The sequence below is a fragment of the Podarcis filfolensis genome (genome assembly GCF_964270895.1).
Source record: "Podarcis filfolensis genome assembly, chromosome: 1".
Taxonomy (NCBI): domain Eukaryota; kingdom Metazoa; phylum Chordata; class Lepidosauria; order Squamata; family Lacertidae; genus Podarcis; species Podarcis filfolensis.
The window spans coordinates 91,447,016-91,465,208 of NC_139604.1; the positions used below are offsets into that span (position 1 = coordinate 91,447,016).

Consider the following 18,193-nt stretch of genomic DNA (forward strand, 5'->3'; position numbering starts at 1 on the left):
AGTCTACCGTCCTTGGTAACTACCTGTCTTTGTGCCTTGTCCATGTTTGTAGATATTACTCCATTCATGTCCCCCATCAGAATCAGATTATAATCCAAATAGTCCAATAAGGTCTCATGCAACTTTTTAAAAAATTCAGATTTCCCCTCATTCGGTGCATAAATTCCTACAATCAGAAATTTCTCTCCTTGAACTTGAATTTCAATTGCCAGGAATCTTCCTTGTTCATTTTTGAAAATTAATTTCGGTAATAGTCTCTCCTTTGCATATATCACAACTCCTCTTTTTTTAACTTTGTCAGATGAGATAAACTCCTGTCCCAATCTCTTATTGATAAGTAGTTTCCTATGTAACCTTGTTACATGAGTTTCTTGTAGACAAATCAAGTCCAATTGTTCCTTTTTTAGTAAATGAAAAACACTTTTTCTCTTCCGAGGAGAGTTAAGACCGTTGCAATTCCAACTTAAAAGTTGCAGAGCCATGACGGGGTTACTTCGCTTTGCCTCCGACTGCACCAAGTGTCTGTTCTTGTTCTGTCAATGATGTCTCTTTCTCTGGACCGTGCAATCCAAAAGATAGGTTTGCTATATCTAGTATTCCTTTTTCCAGTGCTCTTGGCTCTTCTCCGGATTCCGCTTCTTTCTGTAGATCTTCTTCGTGGTCTTTCAGAAACCTGTCTTTGTCGTTAACTGATCTTATTTTTATCTTTCTTTCTTTATATTTAAAGGATAGGCCTTGGGGAAATTCCCACCTAAAGAGAATTCTATTTCTTCTCAACAGGGCAACTAGATCTCCGTAGTTAAGCCTTAAGTCCAAAAGATGTTTTGGAATATCCTTAAATATCTCCACACTTGAGTCGTCAGTTTCCAAAGTCCTTTGATAGTGCAGGTTCAAAATTTTGTCTCTCTCCTCTTTTGTTCGAAGAGTAATCAAGCAGTCCCTCACCTTGTTCCTCCTTTGTCCTCTTCCAAGTCTAAATGCACTCACTATCTTAAATTCTTCCTTCCCCAAGTCCTGTTGCCAAAAATCTGTAAATTCCTGTGTAAGAAAGTCAGCCAGATTATCTTTCTCACGTTCTGGTACAGCCCTGATTCTTAAATTTATTTGTTTCTCTTTCAGTTCAATCATGGACAATGTCAAACCGTGGTCCTCCAATTGCTTATATACTGGTGGTATCTTCTCTTGAGTAGCAGTTGCAATATCTTTTGCTTCTTCAGCTATCTTTCTGGTCGAAGCAGATTCCTGTAATAATTTTTCAATAGACTGTGTATTGGTATTCACCTTCTGTCCAAATTATTAATGCTTGTAGTATTCAGATCAATTTTAACTGATGCTTCAGCTACTTGTTTATTTGTCTCAGCTACCTGCTTAGCTAAATTTTCCAAGGATTCATTAATTTTTCCAAGTGCATGTGCCAAAACGTCTTCGGACGACATAACTTTTGGTTTGACCTGTGGAGGAGCAGCCCCTGATGTTCCAGATGCCCCAGATGTTGAAGCCCTTCGCTGCTGCGCAGTGTCTGTCCGATAGTGTCTGCCAGACCTAGTAGTTTTTTCCTGCGCCAGCTCTAACTTTCCTCTCCCATCTGCCATAACACTCTCATGAGAATCCAAGGTCGATCCCACGGTTGAAAGTTTGTTTTGAAAAGGAATTTTCCTATAACCCAGTTGTTATTGTAACAATGTCAATCCTCCTCTAGGGGGACACAATAACAGCCGGAGCTTGCAACTTTTAAAAACAAATATAATCCTTATGAGTCCCCCAATTCACTTAAAAACAACAGTTTCAGTCCACTTAGACAGTTACTTTAAAACCAGGAGAAGTCCAGAAACACTGTTATCTCTTTTTGCAGAGCTAAGTCAAAAGTCCTCTGCTTACCGATAGGCTTTCCACTGAGCGGCACATTCCTTTAACTTTCAATGGTGCTTAGAAGGTCTTGGCAAACTGTGCCTATAATATTATTTGGCTCTACCAAAAAAAATACTTTGGAGATATAGCAGAAATGTTTCCCTGGGATGAAATGGGATTGAGCTGGGATACGGAGCCTGTGGCCCTCCAGATGCTCTTGGAGCTCACCCCGTCACGGGGATTTGAACCGCCAACCTTCTGATATTGGCAAGTCCTAGGCTCTGTGGTTTAACCCACAGCGCCACCCGCGTCCCTGATCCAGCTCAAATTGCATGTAATGAAGTCTACATCAAAAGGAATAAGAACAGTTCAGTTGTATCAAACCAAAGCCCCATCTAGTCCAGCTTCCTGTACTCACAGTGGTCAACCTGATGCCTATGAGAATCTTGCAAGCATTACCTGAATACAACAGCACTCTCCCCGCTTGCAGTTCCCTGCAACTGGTATACAGAGGCACACTGCCTCTGGCACATGTATCATTGCTAGCAGCCACTGATAACCTTATTTTCTATGAATTTCCCTAATTCTCTTGGAAAAGCATCCAAGTTGTCGGCCACCATCTTATGGGGGTGATTTCGTAGTTTAACTATGTGTTGCGTGAAGAAGGATTTTGTCTGTCCTGAATCTCCCATGAATTCAGATTCTTTGGAGGGACCCAGGTTCTAGTATTATAGCAGAGGCTGATGCAAAGGAGGCATGGAGGTGGTGCTGCCAAGGAGGCAGCAGATCTGGCCTCCAAGGAACAGCACCCCAGCTGTCTCTGCCACTGCAGCAGCATCAGAAGGCGATGCATTGTTTGGAGGCTGAATCTGCTGTCCCTGCAGATCCCGCCACCTGAGGCAGTCACCTCACCTTGCCTCGTGGGTGCACTGGCCCTACATTTTGAACACTCACCATCTCTTCTTTAATCTGAAGTTCTCCAGCTGCCCAGCAGGCTTCTTTTCGAACTGCTACAAAGTCATCAGTGAAACACTTTAGAAAGCCGGGGAGCAGCCTGGCCGTCATGAATTTCAGCCACCCAATCAATGAAAGAGCTTCCACCCTCATCCGGACATCTCCTCTTTTTAGCTTCTCCCTGAGGGCACAAGTGTGTTCTTAATGAACAATGGTTGAACTCAGTTATTAAGTCCTGGGCGTAAAGACTTCATTTGACGTGAAGGGCCATTAATTATAACAAGTGTTAATAGAATCAGCAACAGCATAAACCCCCGTGTTCATGAGCTAGATGTGTTTAGCACATGCATAGGCAAACTCGGCCCTTCAGATGTTTTTGGCCTACAACTCCCATGATCCCTAGCTAACAGGACCAGTGGTCAGGGATGATGGGAATTGTAGTCCCAAAACATTTGAAGGGCCGAGTTTGCCTATGCCTAGTTTAGCATAAAGAACTGTAAGGGTAATCACTGTGGTGCTGTCCAAATGTTGTTGGGCCCATCAGGACCAGACAGCATGGCCAACGGTTAGGGATGATGGGAGTTGTATCCCACCAACACCTGGAGGGCACCACTGTCACTTCCACGCTCGAGAAATCCTCTTCGGAGGAGGACCTGGAGCTCCCCAAGGCAAATGGAGCAGCAGGTTGTGTCAATTAACAGTCAGACAGAGCCAAACCTTTCATTGGCCACAGCCCTCTAACCTCCTCCTCAGGACACAGGAGGCCCCTGCACAGAATCAGAGGCAGAGGCTGATCAGCCGCTGAGTCTGGGGGAATGTAGGTGCCCACAGGTGCAGGCTCAGTCAGACTGCTGCCCTCCTCAAGAGAAAATGGCTACTTGTGAGTAAGAAGCTCCTCATTAACAGATGAACTCTTTAGGCAGCCTTGATGGCTTGCAGCTGCGCTCTAGGTTCCAAATTAAACGCACCAGTGTAATTGCACCAGTTGCCTGATTTGAGTCCAGGCCCCAGTGTCTTGACCTTGGACTGATTCTGGATTTTGCCTCTGATGTTGCCCCTGTGCATTGCCTTCAGACAATCAGACCAGTTCACATTATGGAGCAGAGGATCAATCAAGCTTTAGTTTTGTGCATTTAAAAGCATAACAACAATGGTTATTAACTTTATCCTATTTTGTCATTACTTAAGGGTGCAAATCCTGTAAATGACTTAGGCCAGCTAAGTGGCCTTAGGAAGCAGTATATATGATGCTCTGCTGGCAGAGATGGAGCTATGTCAGCAGAATGATACTTACCCTGAAGGAACTACCTCCAGTACGTCGGCTGAAAACTCTTGCCAGGATATCTGTGGCACTGGGCACAAATGTGACTGTATAGGATTGCTCTGCCCATCAGTGAAGATGATGTTTCTAACATGCATATGGATCTCTATGTGTCTCATTTCAAATGCCATCAGACATTATTGAGGTCCTCTGTTTCCAATGCACTGTCTATCCGCATTTCAGAATCTTGCATAGGAAATGTTTTGCTAGTGATTGAGATGTCTTACCACGTTGCACGGCTCTCACCTGAGTTGATCATGGACTTCTTTCCCAAGCTCCAAATGCCCCAAAGCCTTGGCAGCTGCCTGGCGTACATCAAACTTCCAATCTGTCCACATGAGCTGGACAATTTTGTTTTTTAGGTCCTACATAGAAGAACTAAGAGTAACTTTAGGCAACAGATAAATTGACGCTGAAGAAGACAAAGATGAAGATGATCATTAAAAAGCATTTATATACCGCTTAATATTTTTTAAAAAGCTAAGCAGTGTACAACATAAAGACAACAAGCAGTGTCATTGAAAGAGAATGCAACATAAAACCAGCAAAACAGTAGTATAAGAGTGTCCAGGCACTGGTTTGAAACAGCCACACCCTCTCCTGATTCAGATGTAACAGAAACAGAGCCCCAAATCTCCCCATAACACAACTGGCAGGAGGCCGGTCCATAGTTTCCCAATGCTGCTCTCTGAAAGCAGCCCTGTAGGAGCAGAACTGCTGCAACACAACCTTGCTTCACAAGGCATCATTTTAAAAGAGTACAACTGTTTCTTATGTCAGCATCTCTGCGGGGAGCCATGTAGAAAGCCTGGACACCTGAGGACTTCCGGTGGAGCGCGATCTGGTCGCAAGCGAGGGATTTTTCGGAGAGAAAGATCCCAGCTATTTCGGGTGAAAAGGGGGTGTTACAGGGCGCAGTAACCCCCCAAAAAAGCCTCTGGAGGGTGTCCGAGGCCCCAGGTTCCCGGCAGTGCCCTAGAGCCGCCCGTCTGGCCGTCAGGTAGCCCCCAAAAAGGGTGAAGAGTACGGCGGAACGGGATAGCGGGCTATCGGGAAGCCATTGCTGCACTCGAATAGCGAAGCCCCGTGCTTGCAAGGAACAGCGCTCCGCTCTCAAAACTAAAGGAATTTGGACCTATTTGGACTAAAATTAAAAGATTTGGACCTAAAGGAAGCTCCAGATTATCAAGAATTTTTTTTTCCGAGTTCGGCTTTTTGTCTGGGATCAGCTTTGACGCAGCGATACAGCAGAGCAGGAAAGCGAAAGTAAGTTGCCTCTAGCGGCTACTGTTTCCGTTTCTCCCATAACTTTTAAAACTTTTCGAAACTCTTTGAAACAAAGTTGAAGTATCTTGCCAGCCTAAAGAAACCTAAGTTATATGTTAAAAGGGAGAACAGAAAGTATTTGGGTTCATTTCGAGATTGTCGATGGAACGGAGGAGTTAAAAGAGAAGCCTTCGGTCTCTGGAATTTTCTTTTTTTTTCTTTTTTCCTTTTTTCCTGTTTTTTTTCTGAAGATAAACAGCATTTGATACTATGGACAGAGGGCAATTTGAAAGGGCCACAACCCCAACGTCTGAGATTTAATATATTTGGATTTTCCTTTTGTTTGCGTCTCTTCTATTAAATTGAACAAAAACTTAAATCTAAATGGGACTTATAAACCATATTCTCTAATTGAACTTTGGCCCCTAGTGGCAGAAATTGGTAACTACAACTTGTTTTTTTTGAGATCTTTCTCGGCCAGTGGAAAATTTTCCGAACTGTTTCTGTATAGAAATCCCTAGTTTATGTGACTTTGATAGTTCCCAGCTCCTTTGTACTCTCTGGACGGAAAATTCCTCTTGGGATGTGGTAGAGTGAAAGAAGCCGACTTGCCAGCAGAGAACTTTGTTTATTTTTATGACTCCAACAATCAATGGAAGAGGAGATGGCTATATTTGGGCTGTGAAGAACATCTCCTTTTGGATTATAAATTTGGTCTCTAAACCAGTTTGGCGACAAGACCCACAACCCTTTCTTTCTATAAATACTATACAACTTGGATTTGTAAGAGGGACAATACATCACTTGGATTATAAATTGGACTACATTTGGATTATAATTGCAAAATTAAAAGGAAAGCCGAATCAAGGATTAGCCCGATTGGGGGCATGAAGATTGGTTTTCATCTGTGACTGAGATGTTGGACTAACTTTGGCTTATAAGTCATGTTTTTCTCTTAAATATTTAATGCATTTATTATATATTTGAATCTAAGTTTTGAAATTTGACTTTGTTGTGGGGATTTGGTGAAAAGGGGACTATATTTAAAGATATTGAACTAAAATGACACACCAACAAAAGAAAGGGATGGAGGGGGGAACGCCAACTGATAGGAGAGCATCTAAACAAGAATCTGACTTTAGAGCAGAAATATTGAAAATGTTCGCAGAAATTAAACAGAGTGAAAAGAATTTGGATACTAAACTGGAACAAGTGAATAAGAAAATGGAACAAGTGGATAACAAAATTGGGAAAATGGACAAAAAAATTGATGAGACAGTGAATGAACTGAAGGGGCAAATAAAAGAGGTGTTTAAAAGAACACAATCTGTGGAAGAAGGCCTGAAAAAAACTAAATTGGAGATGAAGGAGGTGAAACGGGAGGAAGAAAGGCTGAAAGTGGAAATAACAGAAATTAACAAATCTCAGGAGGAAATTAAAGATACAATTGCCATGAATGAATTGAGACAGAGGGAGGTTAACCTGAGGCTGAGATCGGTACCGGAAATACAGAATGAAAATATTAAAGAGAAGCTGATAGTAGAAATTGCGAAGTGGCTGGAACTATCAATGGAAGATGTGGCAAAAACAGTACAAAATGCATTCAGAATGAGAGTAAGAACAACAAAGGCAAGGAAATTCCCAGGTGATTGTTTAATTACATTTAAAGATCGGGAGATGAGAAATTTGATACTACAGAGGAACAGAGAGAAAAGACTGTACATCGATGGAAATTACATAATTATTTTTAAAGACATACCGATTAGGCTGTTGAAACGAAGAGATCCATATAAGCCACTGGTACAGATACTTAAGAAAAATAAGATCGATTTTAGATGGGAATTTCCGGAAGGAGTTTCATTCTTTTACAAAACTAAAAAACGCAGGTTGACAAGCCCAGAAGAGATTGGGAAATTTACGAGAAGGTACAAGGAACTACAAGTTGAAGAAGAAGATGTGAAGGGTGCAGGAGTAGGAAGAGGATCAGGACTTAGAGATGAGTTAGAATCAGTGGATGAGGAAGAGGAGCAAGGGAAAAGATCCGAGGAAGAAGAAGAAGACGAAGAAGGAGGTGAGGAAGAGGAAGAGGAAGCAGAAAAGGAAGATAGATTATAAGTAAACAAATAAAACTATTTAATTCGACTGCAAGATGGCGTTAAAATTATGGAATTGGAATATTAATGGGATGAACGATAAAAGAAAACGAAATAAAATTGAACAATTTCTTAAGAAGAAAAATTTGGACATTATATGTTTGCAGGAAACGCACGTGGCAAGAAGACACAGGAAAATTTTGATAAATAAGAGACTAGGGAATGAATTTATATCATCAGATAAAGAGGAAAAAAGAGGTGTGGTTCTATACATCAAAAACAAAATTGAAGCTAAACAACTCTTCAAAGACGAAGATGGGAGAATTATAGCAGTCCAGATCAAGTGGCAAGGCGAAAATTTAATAATTGTCGGGATCTATGCACCTAATGGAAATAAGACTGATTTTTATAAAATTTTGGAAGAAAAACTATTTGATTATATGGATCAGAAGATCATAATAATGGGTGACATGAATGGCGTGGTTTCTCTACAGATGGATAGATTAAGAGAAGGAAGAAACAAAGAAGGGAAACTTCCAAAGACTTTCTTCTCAATGACTAAGAATTGTAATTTGATTGATATTTGGAGGCTCAGACACCCGCTGGAAAAACAATTCACATACCATTCAGAACCGAATCAGTCAATGTCAAGAATCGATCAAATTTGGGTTTCAAACGAATTGACCCCAAGAATTCAAAAGATTGAAATTCAACCTAAAGTAATTTCAGACCATAACCCAATAGAATTGGAATTAAAAGGATTTGAGGAAAGATCTTTTAGATGGAGAATTAACGACTATTTATTAGACGATGAAAAGATCATGGATAAGGCACGAAAGAAACTAACTGAATATTTTACGGATAATCTTAATAAAGGTACAAAGATTAGCATTGTTTGGGATGCAAGCAAAGCAGTGATGCGAGGTTTCTTCATTCAGCAGAATTCATTGAAGAACAAACTTAGGGAAAAAGGGAAAAAAGAAATCTTGAATCAGATTATGGAAAAGGAGCAAAAATTAATTAAAAAACCAAACAGTTTAAAGATTAAACAAGAAATTAAGATTTTACAGACGCAATTTTCAATTATTATAAATAAGGAAATAGAATGGAACATCAAAAGATTGCGACAGAGAAACTTTGAATATGCGAACAAATCAGGCAAATTGCTTGCATGGCAAATTAAAAAGAGAAAAGAACAGAATACAATCAACAAAATTATGGTGAATGGAGAAGAGAAAGTTTCCCCAAAAGAAATTAGGAAAGGATTCTTGGACTTTTATAGACAATTATATAAGGACAAAGAAAGAAATAATGTGAAAAAATTTGAAAGATTTCTAAGAAATAAAAAGGTGCAGAAGATCCCGACAGAACAAAAAGACAAGCTGAATACCCCAATTGAAGCTGATGAGATTAAAGAGGTCGTAAAGGAATTGAAGAGAGGAAAGGCCCCGGGACCAGATGGATTTACATCAGGATACTATAAGGAAATGAGCGAAGTTTTGATGACCCCATTGAAAGAAGTAATGAATAATATTTTAAAAACAAGAGAGATTCCAGAAACATGGAAAGAAGCATTTATAACATTAATTCCCAAACAAGATTCAGACTTAACACAAGTAAAAAATTATAGGCCTATTTCTTTGCTGAACACAGATTATAAAATATTTGCGGGTATTTTAGCAAAGAGAATCAAAAAGATATTAATGAGTATTATCCACAAAGACCAAGCAGGGTTCCTGCCAGGCAGACAACTGAAAGACAACGTAAGAAATATAATTAACACTTTGGAATATCTGCATGCCAGAAACGAGAAGCAAGCGATATTAATGTTTGTGGACGCTGAAAAGGCCTTCGATAATATAATATGGGAATTCATGTTGAAAAATCTTGAATATATGGAGGTAGGAGAAGAGTTCTTTAATGGTATCAAGGCAATATATACAGAGCAGCGAGCTAAATTGATAGTTAATAATGTGGTTTCCGAAGATATAAAAATATCTAAAGGAACAAGACAGGGATGTCCGCTCTCGCCACTGTTATTTATAACGGTTCTGGAGGTCTTTTTAAATGCAATAAGACAAAATAGTCGAATAAAAGGGGTAACAGTAGGTCAGAATGAATATAAAGTGAAAGCTTTTGCCGACGATCTGGTTATAACGATGGAGGAACCATTAGAAAGCGTTGGAGAGGTACTGGAGGAGATTGAACAATTTGGGATGGTGGCCGGGTTTAGATTGAATAAGAAAAAAACTAAAATAATGGCTAAAAATATGGAGCAGGATAAGATAGAAATATTGCAACAACAAACGGAGATAGAAGTAGTGAAGAAAATAAAATACTTGGGAATATGGTTAACAACTAAAAATATTGACCTGTACCAGAATAACTATGTTCAAATATGGAAAGGTATAAAAAAAGACCTGGAGGTGTGGAATAGAATGAAGTTGTCCTTTTGGGGCAGGATCTCTACAATTAAGATGAACGTGCTCCCAAGGTTGTTATTCTTGTTTCAGACAATCCCCATAATTAAGGGGAGTGGAACCTTCAATGATTGGCAAAAAGTGATATCAAGGTTTATCTGGCAGGGCAAGAAGCCAAGAATAAAATATAAATTACTTACAGATGCGAAAGAGAGAGGAGGCTTCGCCCTGCCAGATTTGAAACTATATTATGAGGCAGCATGTATTTGCTGGCTAAAAGATTGGATTAAGCTTGAAAATAAGGAATTATTAGATCTTGAAGGTTTCGACAACAGGTTCGGGTGGCACGCTTATTTATGGAGGGATAAGAAAAAGGTTCACAAAGGCTTTGGAAACCACGTCTTCAGAAATTCGTTAATAGAAGTATGGGACAGGTACAAAAGCCTCTTAGAACCAAGGGTTCCACATTGGTTATCTCCGTTGGAGGCTATGAGTATAAAGAAAGTGAACATGAGAGGCAATTGGGCTACATACGGAGATTTGGTAATGAAGGAAGGAGGAAAATGGAAACTAAAACCATATGAACAAGTTAAGGACTATGTATATGATTGGTTACACTACTTCCAGGTAAATGAAATGTTTAAGAAAGATGCAAAGGAAAAGGGGTTTATAGAAAAAGACTCTAGGTTTCATATGGATATAATTAACAGTGATAATAAGATTTTGTCAAAAATGTACAAGATATTGCTGGAATGGTGCACGAAGGACGAAGAAGTTAAATCAGTAATGATACACTGGGCTAGAGATTTCGGATATAATATCCAATTTGATGATTGGGAGAAATTATGGAAAGAAAATTTAAAATTCACTGCATGCATGGGATTGAAGGAAAATGTGATGAAAATGTTCTATAGGTGGTATATCACACCTGTCAAGTTAGCTAAAATGTATAAAATGGACAATAAGTGTTGGAAATGCAAAGAAAGGGAGGGAACATTTTATCACATGTGGTGGGAATGCAAGAAAGTTAAGAACTTCTGGGAAGGGATATATAACGAACTAAAAAAAATGTTAAAATATACTTTTGTCAAGAAACCAGAAGCTTTTCTTTTAGGTATCACAGGAAAAGAGATAAGAAGGAAAGACTGTAAGCTATTCCAGTATGCAGTTACGGCAGCAAGAATCTTACTAGCCCAGAAGTGGAAACAGGAAGAAACGCCGACAATTCAAGAGTGGAGAACGAAACTAATAGACTATGCGGAGCTAGATAAACTGACTGGAAAAATAAGATACTATAAAAATCGAAAGTTCATCGAACACTGGGGGAATTTTGTAGATTATCTGAAAAATCTATGTGATTCACAAACAACGCTAGTGGGGTTTCAAGAAGCACTGTAAAGGTTAAGATGTATTGTTTGGGAAAATATATATTGGTAAAGGTGAAAGTTAAAAGACAATGCAAAAAAGGAAATGCGTTATAGTTAGGAGTATATATGGATGATTACCAGAAAAATCGAAGGAAGTCTCAAAAGTATAATTTGTGAAAATTTGGCTAGAAATATATGATTTTTGCTGTAAACTAATAAAAAGTATATTGAAAAAAAAAAAAAAAAGAAAGCCTGGACACCTAGAAAAGTCTAGGAATCAAGGAAGCTGGCCCCCTTCATTGCTGGGTAGCCCTATGGGAAGGAATGGATATTTTTTGGCAAGCCTAGGATTTCTGCTCACAGTAGAAACCTTAACCTGTGCATCCCAACCCCAGTGCTCATATACAGAGCTGTGGTCCTACATAATGCAGGCTTGGGTTCCAAGGTAAGTTAATTTAAGAAGCTCATGAAAGGAAAGCCTCCCATTCCCTCTGTCTCTCTGAAGACACCGGAACCCTCCAAAAAGCCTACTCTGGAGGGCCAGTGGCCTCCTAAGCAATGTGGGTTGGGATGCAGTGGGCTGCTGGTGGACAAGCGGATCTTCCAAAATCAGACTTAGATCATAAAATAACTTAATAAAATCCACAGAAGGAAAGTTTTGTGATTCCCTCCCTTCTCCTTTTATCCCCAGGATACACCTGAGCCCAAGCCTCTGCTGTTTCGGAGGGCCTCCTGAGTCTCTACTGAGGCTTTTCAGGGAACACACAGGGCTGGGTAGCGAGGAGGCAAGAGGAAACTTTCCTTCCATGAGCTTCCTTCAGCTGATTTAGTTTAGGATTCAATCCAAATAATTTTCTGTCTATATATTCACATCTCAGTCTTTACACATTGTTTCACCACCAGTGCCATTTAGGAGCAATTTTAAATGAATCAGATTTTTTTTATGCTTAACGGTGGCATCACCACTGCAACAATTCCCCCCCCCCACCTTAATTACTATGTGTATGTTGGTGCATGTCACAAATGAAGAGATCAGTGAAACATGTTTTTCCCTCACTCTGAACTGCCAAACAATGGAATCTCTAGTAAGCTTGAATCACGTCAGAAGGAATATTTGAATCTGCTAGTGCTTCGGTCATAGAATCATAGAATCATAGAGTCGGAAGAGACCACAAGGGCCATCGAGTCCAACCCCCTGCCAAGCAGAAAACACCATCAGAGCACTCCTGACATATGGTTGTCAAGCCTCTGCTTAAAGACCTCCAAAGAAGGAGACTCCACCACACTCCTTGGCAGCAAATTCCACTGTCGAACAGCTCTTACTGTCAGGAAGTTCTTCCTAATGTTTAGGTGGAATCTTCTTTCTTGTAGTTTGGATCCATTGCTCCGTGTCTGCTTCTCTGGAGCAGCAGAAAACAACCTTTCTCCCTCCTCTATGTGACATCCTTTTATATATTTGAACATGGCTATCATATCACCCCTTAACCTCCTCTTCTCCAGGCTAAACATGCCCAGCTCCCTTAGCCATTCCTCATAAGGCATCGTTTCCAGGCCTTTGACCATTTTGGTTGCCCTCCTCTGGACACGTTCCAGTTTGTCAGTGTCCTTCTTGAACTGGAAATGGCTCTACCAATATTTCATGAAAAATGGCTCTACCAATATTTTATGGATGTTATAGTATGTTAGGTTCATGAGGCATAACTTACTTGACTGACGCTCCCAGGAATACGTGAAAATGTTTTACAGGCCAAAACCCGATGCTTCCATTGGTAGCTGTTCAATTCGGATGCCAGTAAGCAATGAACCAAGCCCTGGAAGATTAAGCCAGTCAGTGGAAAGCCAGAAAGCACTGAAGTACAGAAGAGGGAGAGGAGTTAGGACCACCAATGACCATTTTTGGAGCTGACTGCGAGATAACAATGTGTACTGTTTTTAACACTTGATTGGGAGCCGCCCAGAGTGGCTGGGGAAACTCAGCCAGATGGGCGGGATATAAATAAATAAATAAATTATTATTATTATTATTATTATTATTATTATTATTATTATTATTATATGATAACTTCAAAGCATGCTGTTTGCTTTGAGGAACTGGTACTAATTGACCTGATTGACTCTACAGCTGAAACTCTTAGTGCGGCTTGTTATGAAACAAATACTAAACCATAGTAACAAATACTAAGCTGTATCAACAAAGCAGACAACAATTTCAGCATTGTAAAACACATACATCCTTAAGGCCTGGGCAAATAAACATGTTTTCACCTGGCACTGAGTATAAAACAAATATGGCACCAGCAAACCTCTCTGAAGAAGGAGGCCACAACTGAAAACCACCATCTCTGATCAACATCTACCTTTCTTCAGATGATGTGGGGAACTCAGAGCAAGGCCTCGGAGGTTGATCTTAATATCCAGATAATTACAAATACACCATCAGTTCCTGTGCTTTCTTTCATTACAAGAAAAGAGACTGCTGCTGTAACTTCACCACTCAGGGAAAAGGGGTGAGCTATCCCTGTTTGTGAGTATATAACAAACAGATGTCCTGCTGGAACCATTTTTTTAAATATACATTTATATTAATGTTAAATTAGGAATTTCCCATTCAGATTTTAACCACACACACACACACCCTTTAAAAAGAAAACACAATGTGAAGCCATTGTCCGTGGCATTGTGATAATCTGGACAGGAATACTGCAAATAACCAGAGTCATCTGACTAATCTACCTGGAATCCAGGGAGAAATAATGCCACTGTTCAGAAGATTATCATTAATCCCCATGGAAAAATCTGTTGAGTACAGCAACTGGCCTGGTCACTTATTCACAGACAGAAAGCAAAATAATTTTTGATGTGAATGTTCCCTGTGGGATTCTGTGCAAGGAAGCTGAACCTGCCCCTTGGGCCCAAGTCCACCAAAGTAGAATAAGTCTCATGCCTGTCTTTTCTGCAACATGCATGCCTTGTGCTACAAAGAGTGTCCAGTATCTGTATTCAACAGTGGGGGGCAAGCCTGAGTAAAATAAATATCAGCAGGCCACAATGGTTGTGTGTTTACAGCTTGTTCTTTCACCTGAGCCTTGGTACTTACTGTTTGTCGGCTGAGTCGAGATAATAAAAGACAAGCCTGGTCTTCTGTGGCATCATCCTTCTGCTCAAAAATTTGAGTCAGGATCCTTTTCACTACATGGAAACTTATATTGCCTTCCATTGCCAGGGCTTGAGCTGCAGTCCAACTGTCTGTACTATTACCTAATAGCAAAAGAATTACTAGTATATAATATGACGCTCTATAAAAAAGACTCTCATTCCAGCTTGGTCTAATGCAGTCGGGAAGCCTGGAACTTTCCAGATCTCGCTGAACTACAGTTCCCATCATCCCTAGGGGCTGGTCATGCTGACTAGAGCCAGTGGGATTTAGAGTCCAATAAGATCTGAAGGGTCACAGGTTAGCCATCCCAGATCAGATGCAAGAACACATAAAACTTTTAGTTTAATACACACACCACTTTTAATTATTAGAGTGTTTGCAGCCTAAGAAAGTGATTGGTAAGCACAGCAGGATTGTTGAAAAAGTTACACTTTTTAGGAGAAGGCGGCATTCTGCCAGGAACCACTGTGGGGCTGGTGTACTGAGCCTGATTATCCTCTTCCAAAGCAACTACTCTATTCCAAACTTATAAATGGTAAGCATAATGCTGGTGGTCAACAAAAGAGGTTCAAAGACTCTCTCAAAGCAAATCTTTAAAAAAAATGTAGTATAAACACCAACAACTGGGAAACACTGGCCTGTGAGCGCTCTAATTGAAGAACAGCCTTTACCAAAGGTGTCATGGGTTTTGAAGACGCTTGAACTCAGGATGAAAGGTAGAAATGCGCTAAGAAGAAGGCACATTTGACAAACCTTCACCATGATCAACTCCCACCCGGAAACCTGTGTCCCCACTGTGGAAGGACGTGTGGGTCCAGAATTGGCCTCCACAGTCACTTACGGACTCACTTTTAAAACCGTGTATATGGAAGACAATCTTATTCGGCTACGAGTGATCGCCAAAGAAGAAGAAGGTGTACTGAGACACTCCACAGTGGTGGAGGTCATCAAAGGCCAGCAGAGCCAGTCTGGGCTGTACAGAGGGACACTTCTGCCTCAACCAAACCCCTTCCAGCCTGGCAGATCAGGGCTTTGGATTGCAGCTTTAGCTGTGACTGACAGTGCAATCTTATACGTGTTTACTCAGAAGTAAGCCCCATTGAGTCCCCAGGCACATGTATGTAGATTTACAGTCTAACTATAGGTGGATTCGGGCCCTAGTCTGGCTTATTTTTGAATATTCTTTGTCAGAGAAAATGTTTTCATGGCTTTGGAGATGCTTGATATCCACAAAACAGTTCCTATATGGAAGGAAGAGGGAAGTTATTTTGCTAACCATTTATCAGAGCATCCTTCATGATGGACCGTGCCACTGGATTCCACTCCCCCATGGCGTAGAAGCCCACCGCAGCAGCCGTTCTCACATGAGCATCCTTATCAAACAATGTATTTCTAAGCAAAGGCTGTATTTTCTTTGGTATATCTTCAACTTCTAAATTCTTGCCACCAGTTTCTATCCCTATTACTGAAAGAAAGAGCAGAACATTCGCATATAAACATTTTTGCCTTCCTATGCAGAAACTATGCCAGCTTTTAAAAATAAGATGTTTCTTTTATTGATAGTCATTAAGCACTCATTTTATAAATATGCTCACTATGAAAACAGTACAATGGTACCTCGGGTTACAGACACTTCAGGTTACAGACTCCGCTAACCCAGAAATAGTACCTCGGCCAACATAGTTCTGTAACCTGAAGCGTATGTAACCAGAGGTAGCACTGTACTAAAAATCCAGGAATCTAAATGGCTAGATTGGTATACTTTGTCTGATACTCTTCCTAGTAGAGATGGATCATAAAATCATGCTGATACAGTTAACCAGAAATAGCTGGAACTTTTGCCCTTTGGACCTTCTGTCTTTCACATTGTTCATTCATTCTTTGACTAATCCTTAGCTTCCAAAGTTCGCACAAGTGGAGTGGGGGAAGAGGAAAAAGGAATGGTGACATTCAAAACAGTGCAATATGTTGGCCCAAAATTGGAAAACAGATGTAATACCTACTATTATTGAATGGCAGGTTAAAATAATGAATTACGCAGAATTGGCCAGATTATCAGGGAAAATACGAGACCAGGACGAACAGAAATTTTATGAAAGTTGGAGTAAATATTTGGTGTATATAAGAGATAATTGTAAAACCTTAAAGACACTGGCAGGGTTAGACTAACTCTAACAGCATATGGTCAACCAGATAAACAAACAGAATACGCGATGTAAGAAAATGTACAATACTTACCGAAGGGGTGGAGGGAAGTCTGAAGCTCGGCAGAGCCAAAGATATATGTGAGATTTATTTGTATAATGAATGTTTAATGAAAATCAATAAAAATTATTGTTAAAAAAACAAAGCAAACAAACAGAAATAGTACCTCGGGTTAAGAACTTTGCTGCAGGATGAGAACAGAAATCGTGCGGTGGCGTGGTGGCAGCAGGAGACCCCATTAGCTAAAGTGGTGCTTCAGGTTAAGAACAGTTTCAGGTTAAGAACGGACCTCCAGGACAAATTAAGTTCTTAACCCGAGGTACCACTGCATGGCACTCTCAAGACCCTGTCCTCTGATGATTTCAGAAAGGTTCTCAAGTATTCATTCCAAAAAAAGGCCTTCCCATTCTGATAGAAGAAGGCATAACTGCTGAGGAACATGGGGAAAAACAAATTATATGATTTGGCCAAGAACCCAAAGTAAAAGACAGTGCTTTTCACCCTACAACGTTGGCACCTAGTCATTCAGACAATATGGTCCAAATATTTGGAGCAGGGTGATTACTTGGTTTCAACTGTACAATCCTAATAGTGCAATCATATACATCGTTACTGGAAAGTAAGTCTCACTGTGTTAAATTAAGAATCCCCCTAATTTGGGTAGGATGACACCCTAGCTGTTTTGTCTATAAACCAGAGGTACTTGGATCCATGATAGTCTGTATTCCAGTCCTAAACAGTTGTGCCACCTTACCAGCCTGCTATACCAGAAAAACCACAACAAAAGTTACAACAGTTTCCAATAGAAGCTGCTTATACCTGACTCATCACTTGCATCGTGGACTTCGTGGGGCCGCTCAAGCACAGCAGTTGCGCAGGTGAGTATAGCATTGACCCGATTCTGAATGTGCACATCTGCCAAGTCTCTGATTAATCCTTCTATAGTTGCTGAATGCCATCGTGGACCTGAGCATTGAGAAGAAAAATGTCACACGGCGGCTGTGGCGCAGGAGAAAAAGAAATGGCCTCCCCCAGGGGGAGCTGAGGACATTCAACAGATCATAATTGGGGGAATATGTCACATAAAATACCTGTATTTGCTTGCATGGAGTTTTCTTTTTAATATATGGTATAATGTGAAAGTGAGGGTGAATCTTTGATTTTGGCTGGCTTCCCTAAGGCCCGGGGGAGCAAACTTGGATCTTAGAGGAGCTAAACTAAACAATCACCAAACAATTATTGAAATATACCCCATGGCATTGCTTTTTGATGGAAGATTCACATTTGGAACACTAACTTGGAACACTAATTTGGAACACCATGGGAAACTCATATTTGGAATACTAACTCATTAAAAACTCAAAGATTGCTGCACCATAAATCCGATCAAAAGAAGGAGAGTTGGCATGTACTGAGAGAGTTGGGAGAGAGCCCAGAGCCTGAAAGATAAAATACTGAAATGAAAGATAGGGCCACTGAGAGGACTATGCTGAAAATCAATTGAAGGAAAACAACACAGAATAAACTGCCTCCTGCATGTTAATAGAAATATAGATTTGTTG

General features: G+C 40.3%; 1 protein-coding gene across 1 annotated transcript in view; it reads right to left on the reverse strand.

The window, feature by feature from the left end:
• The window catches only part of HEATR4 (HEAT repeat containing 4), a 45,926-nt gene that overhangs the window by 19,307 nt on the left and 8,426 nt on the right, over positions 1-18,193 (reverse strand). The window contains exons 6-11 of the mRNA XM_083606409.1: positions 17,451-17,597; positions 15,703-15,891; positions 14,367-14,527; positions 12,976-13,080; positions 4,370-4,488; positions 2,803-2,983 (exon numbers count right to left, since the gene is read on the reverse strand). Coding sequence (XP_083462535.1) covers positions 2,803-2,983; positions 4,370-4,488; positions 12,976-13,080; positions 14,367-14,527; positions 15,703-15,891; positions 17,451-17,597 — 902 coding nt within the window. The remainder of the gene's footprint in view (positions 1-2,802; positions 2,984-4,369; positions 4,489-12,975; positions 13,081-14,366; positions 14,528-15,702; positions 15,892-17,450; positions 17,598-18,193) is intronic.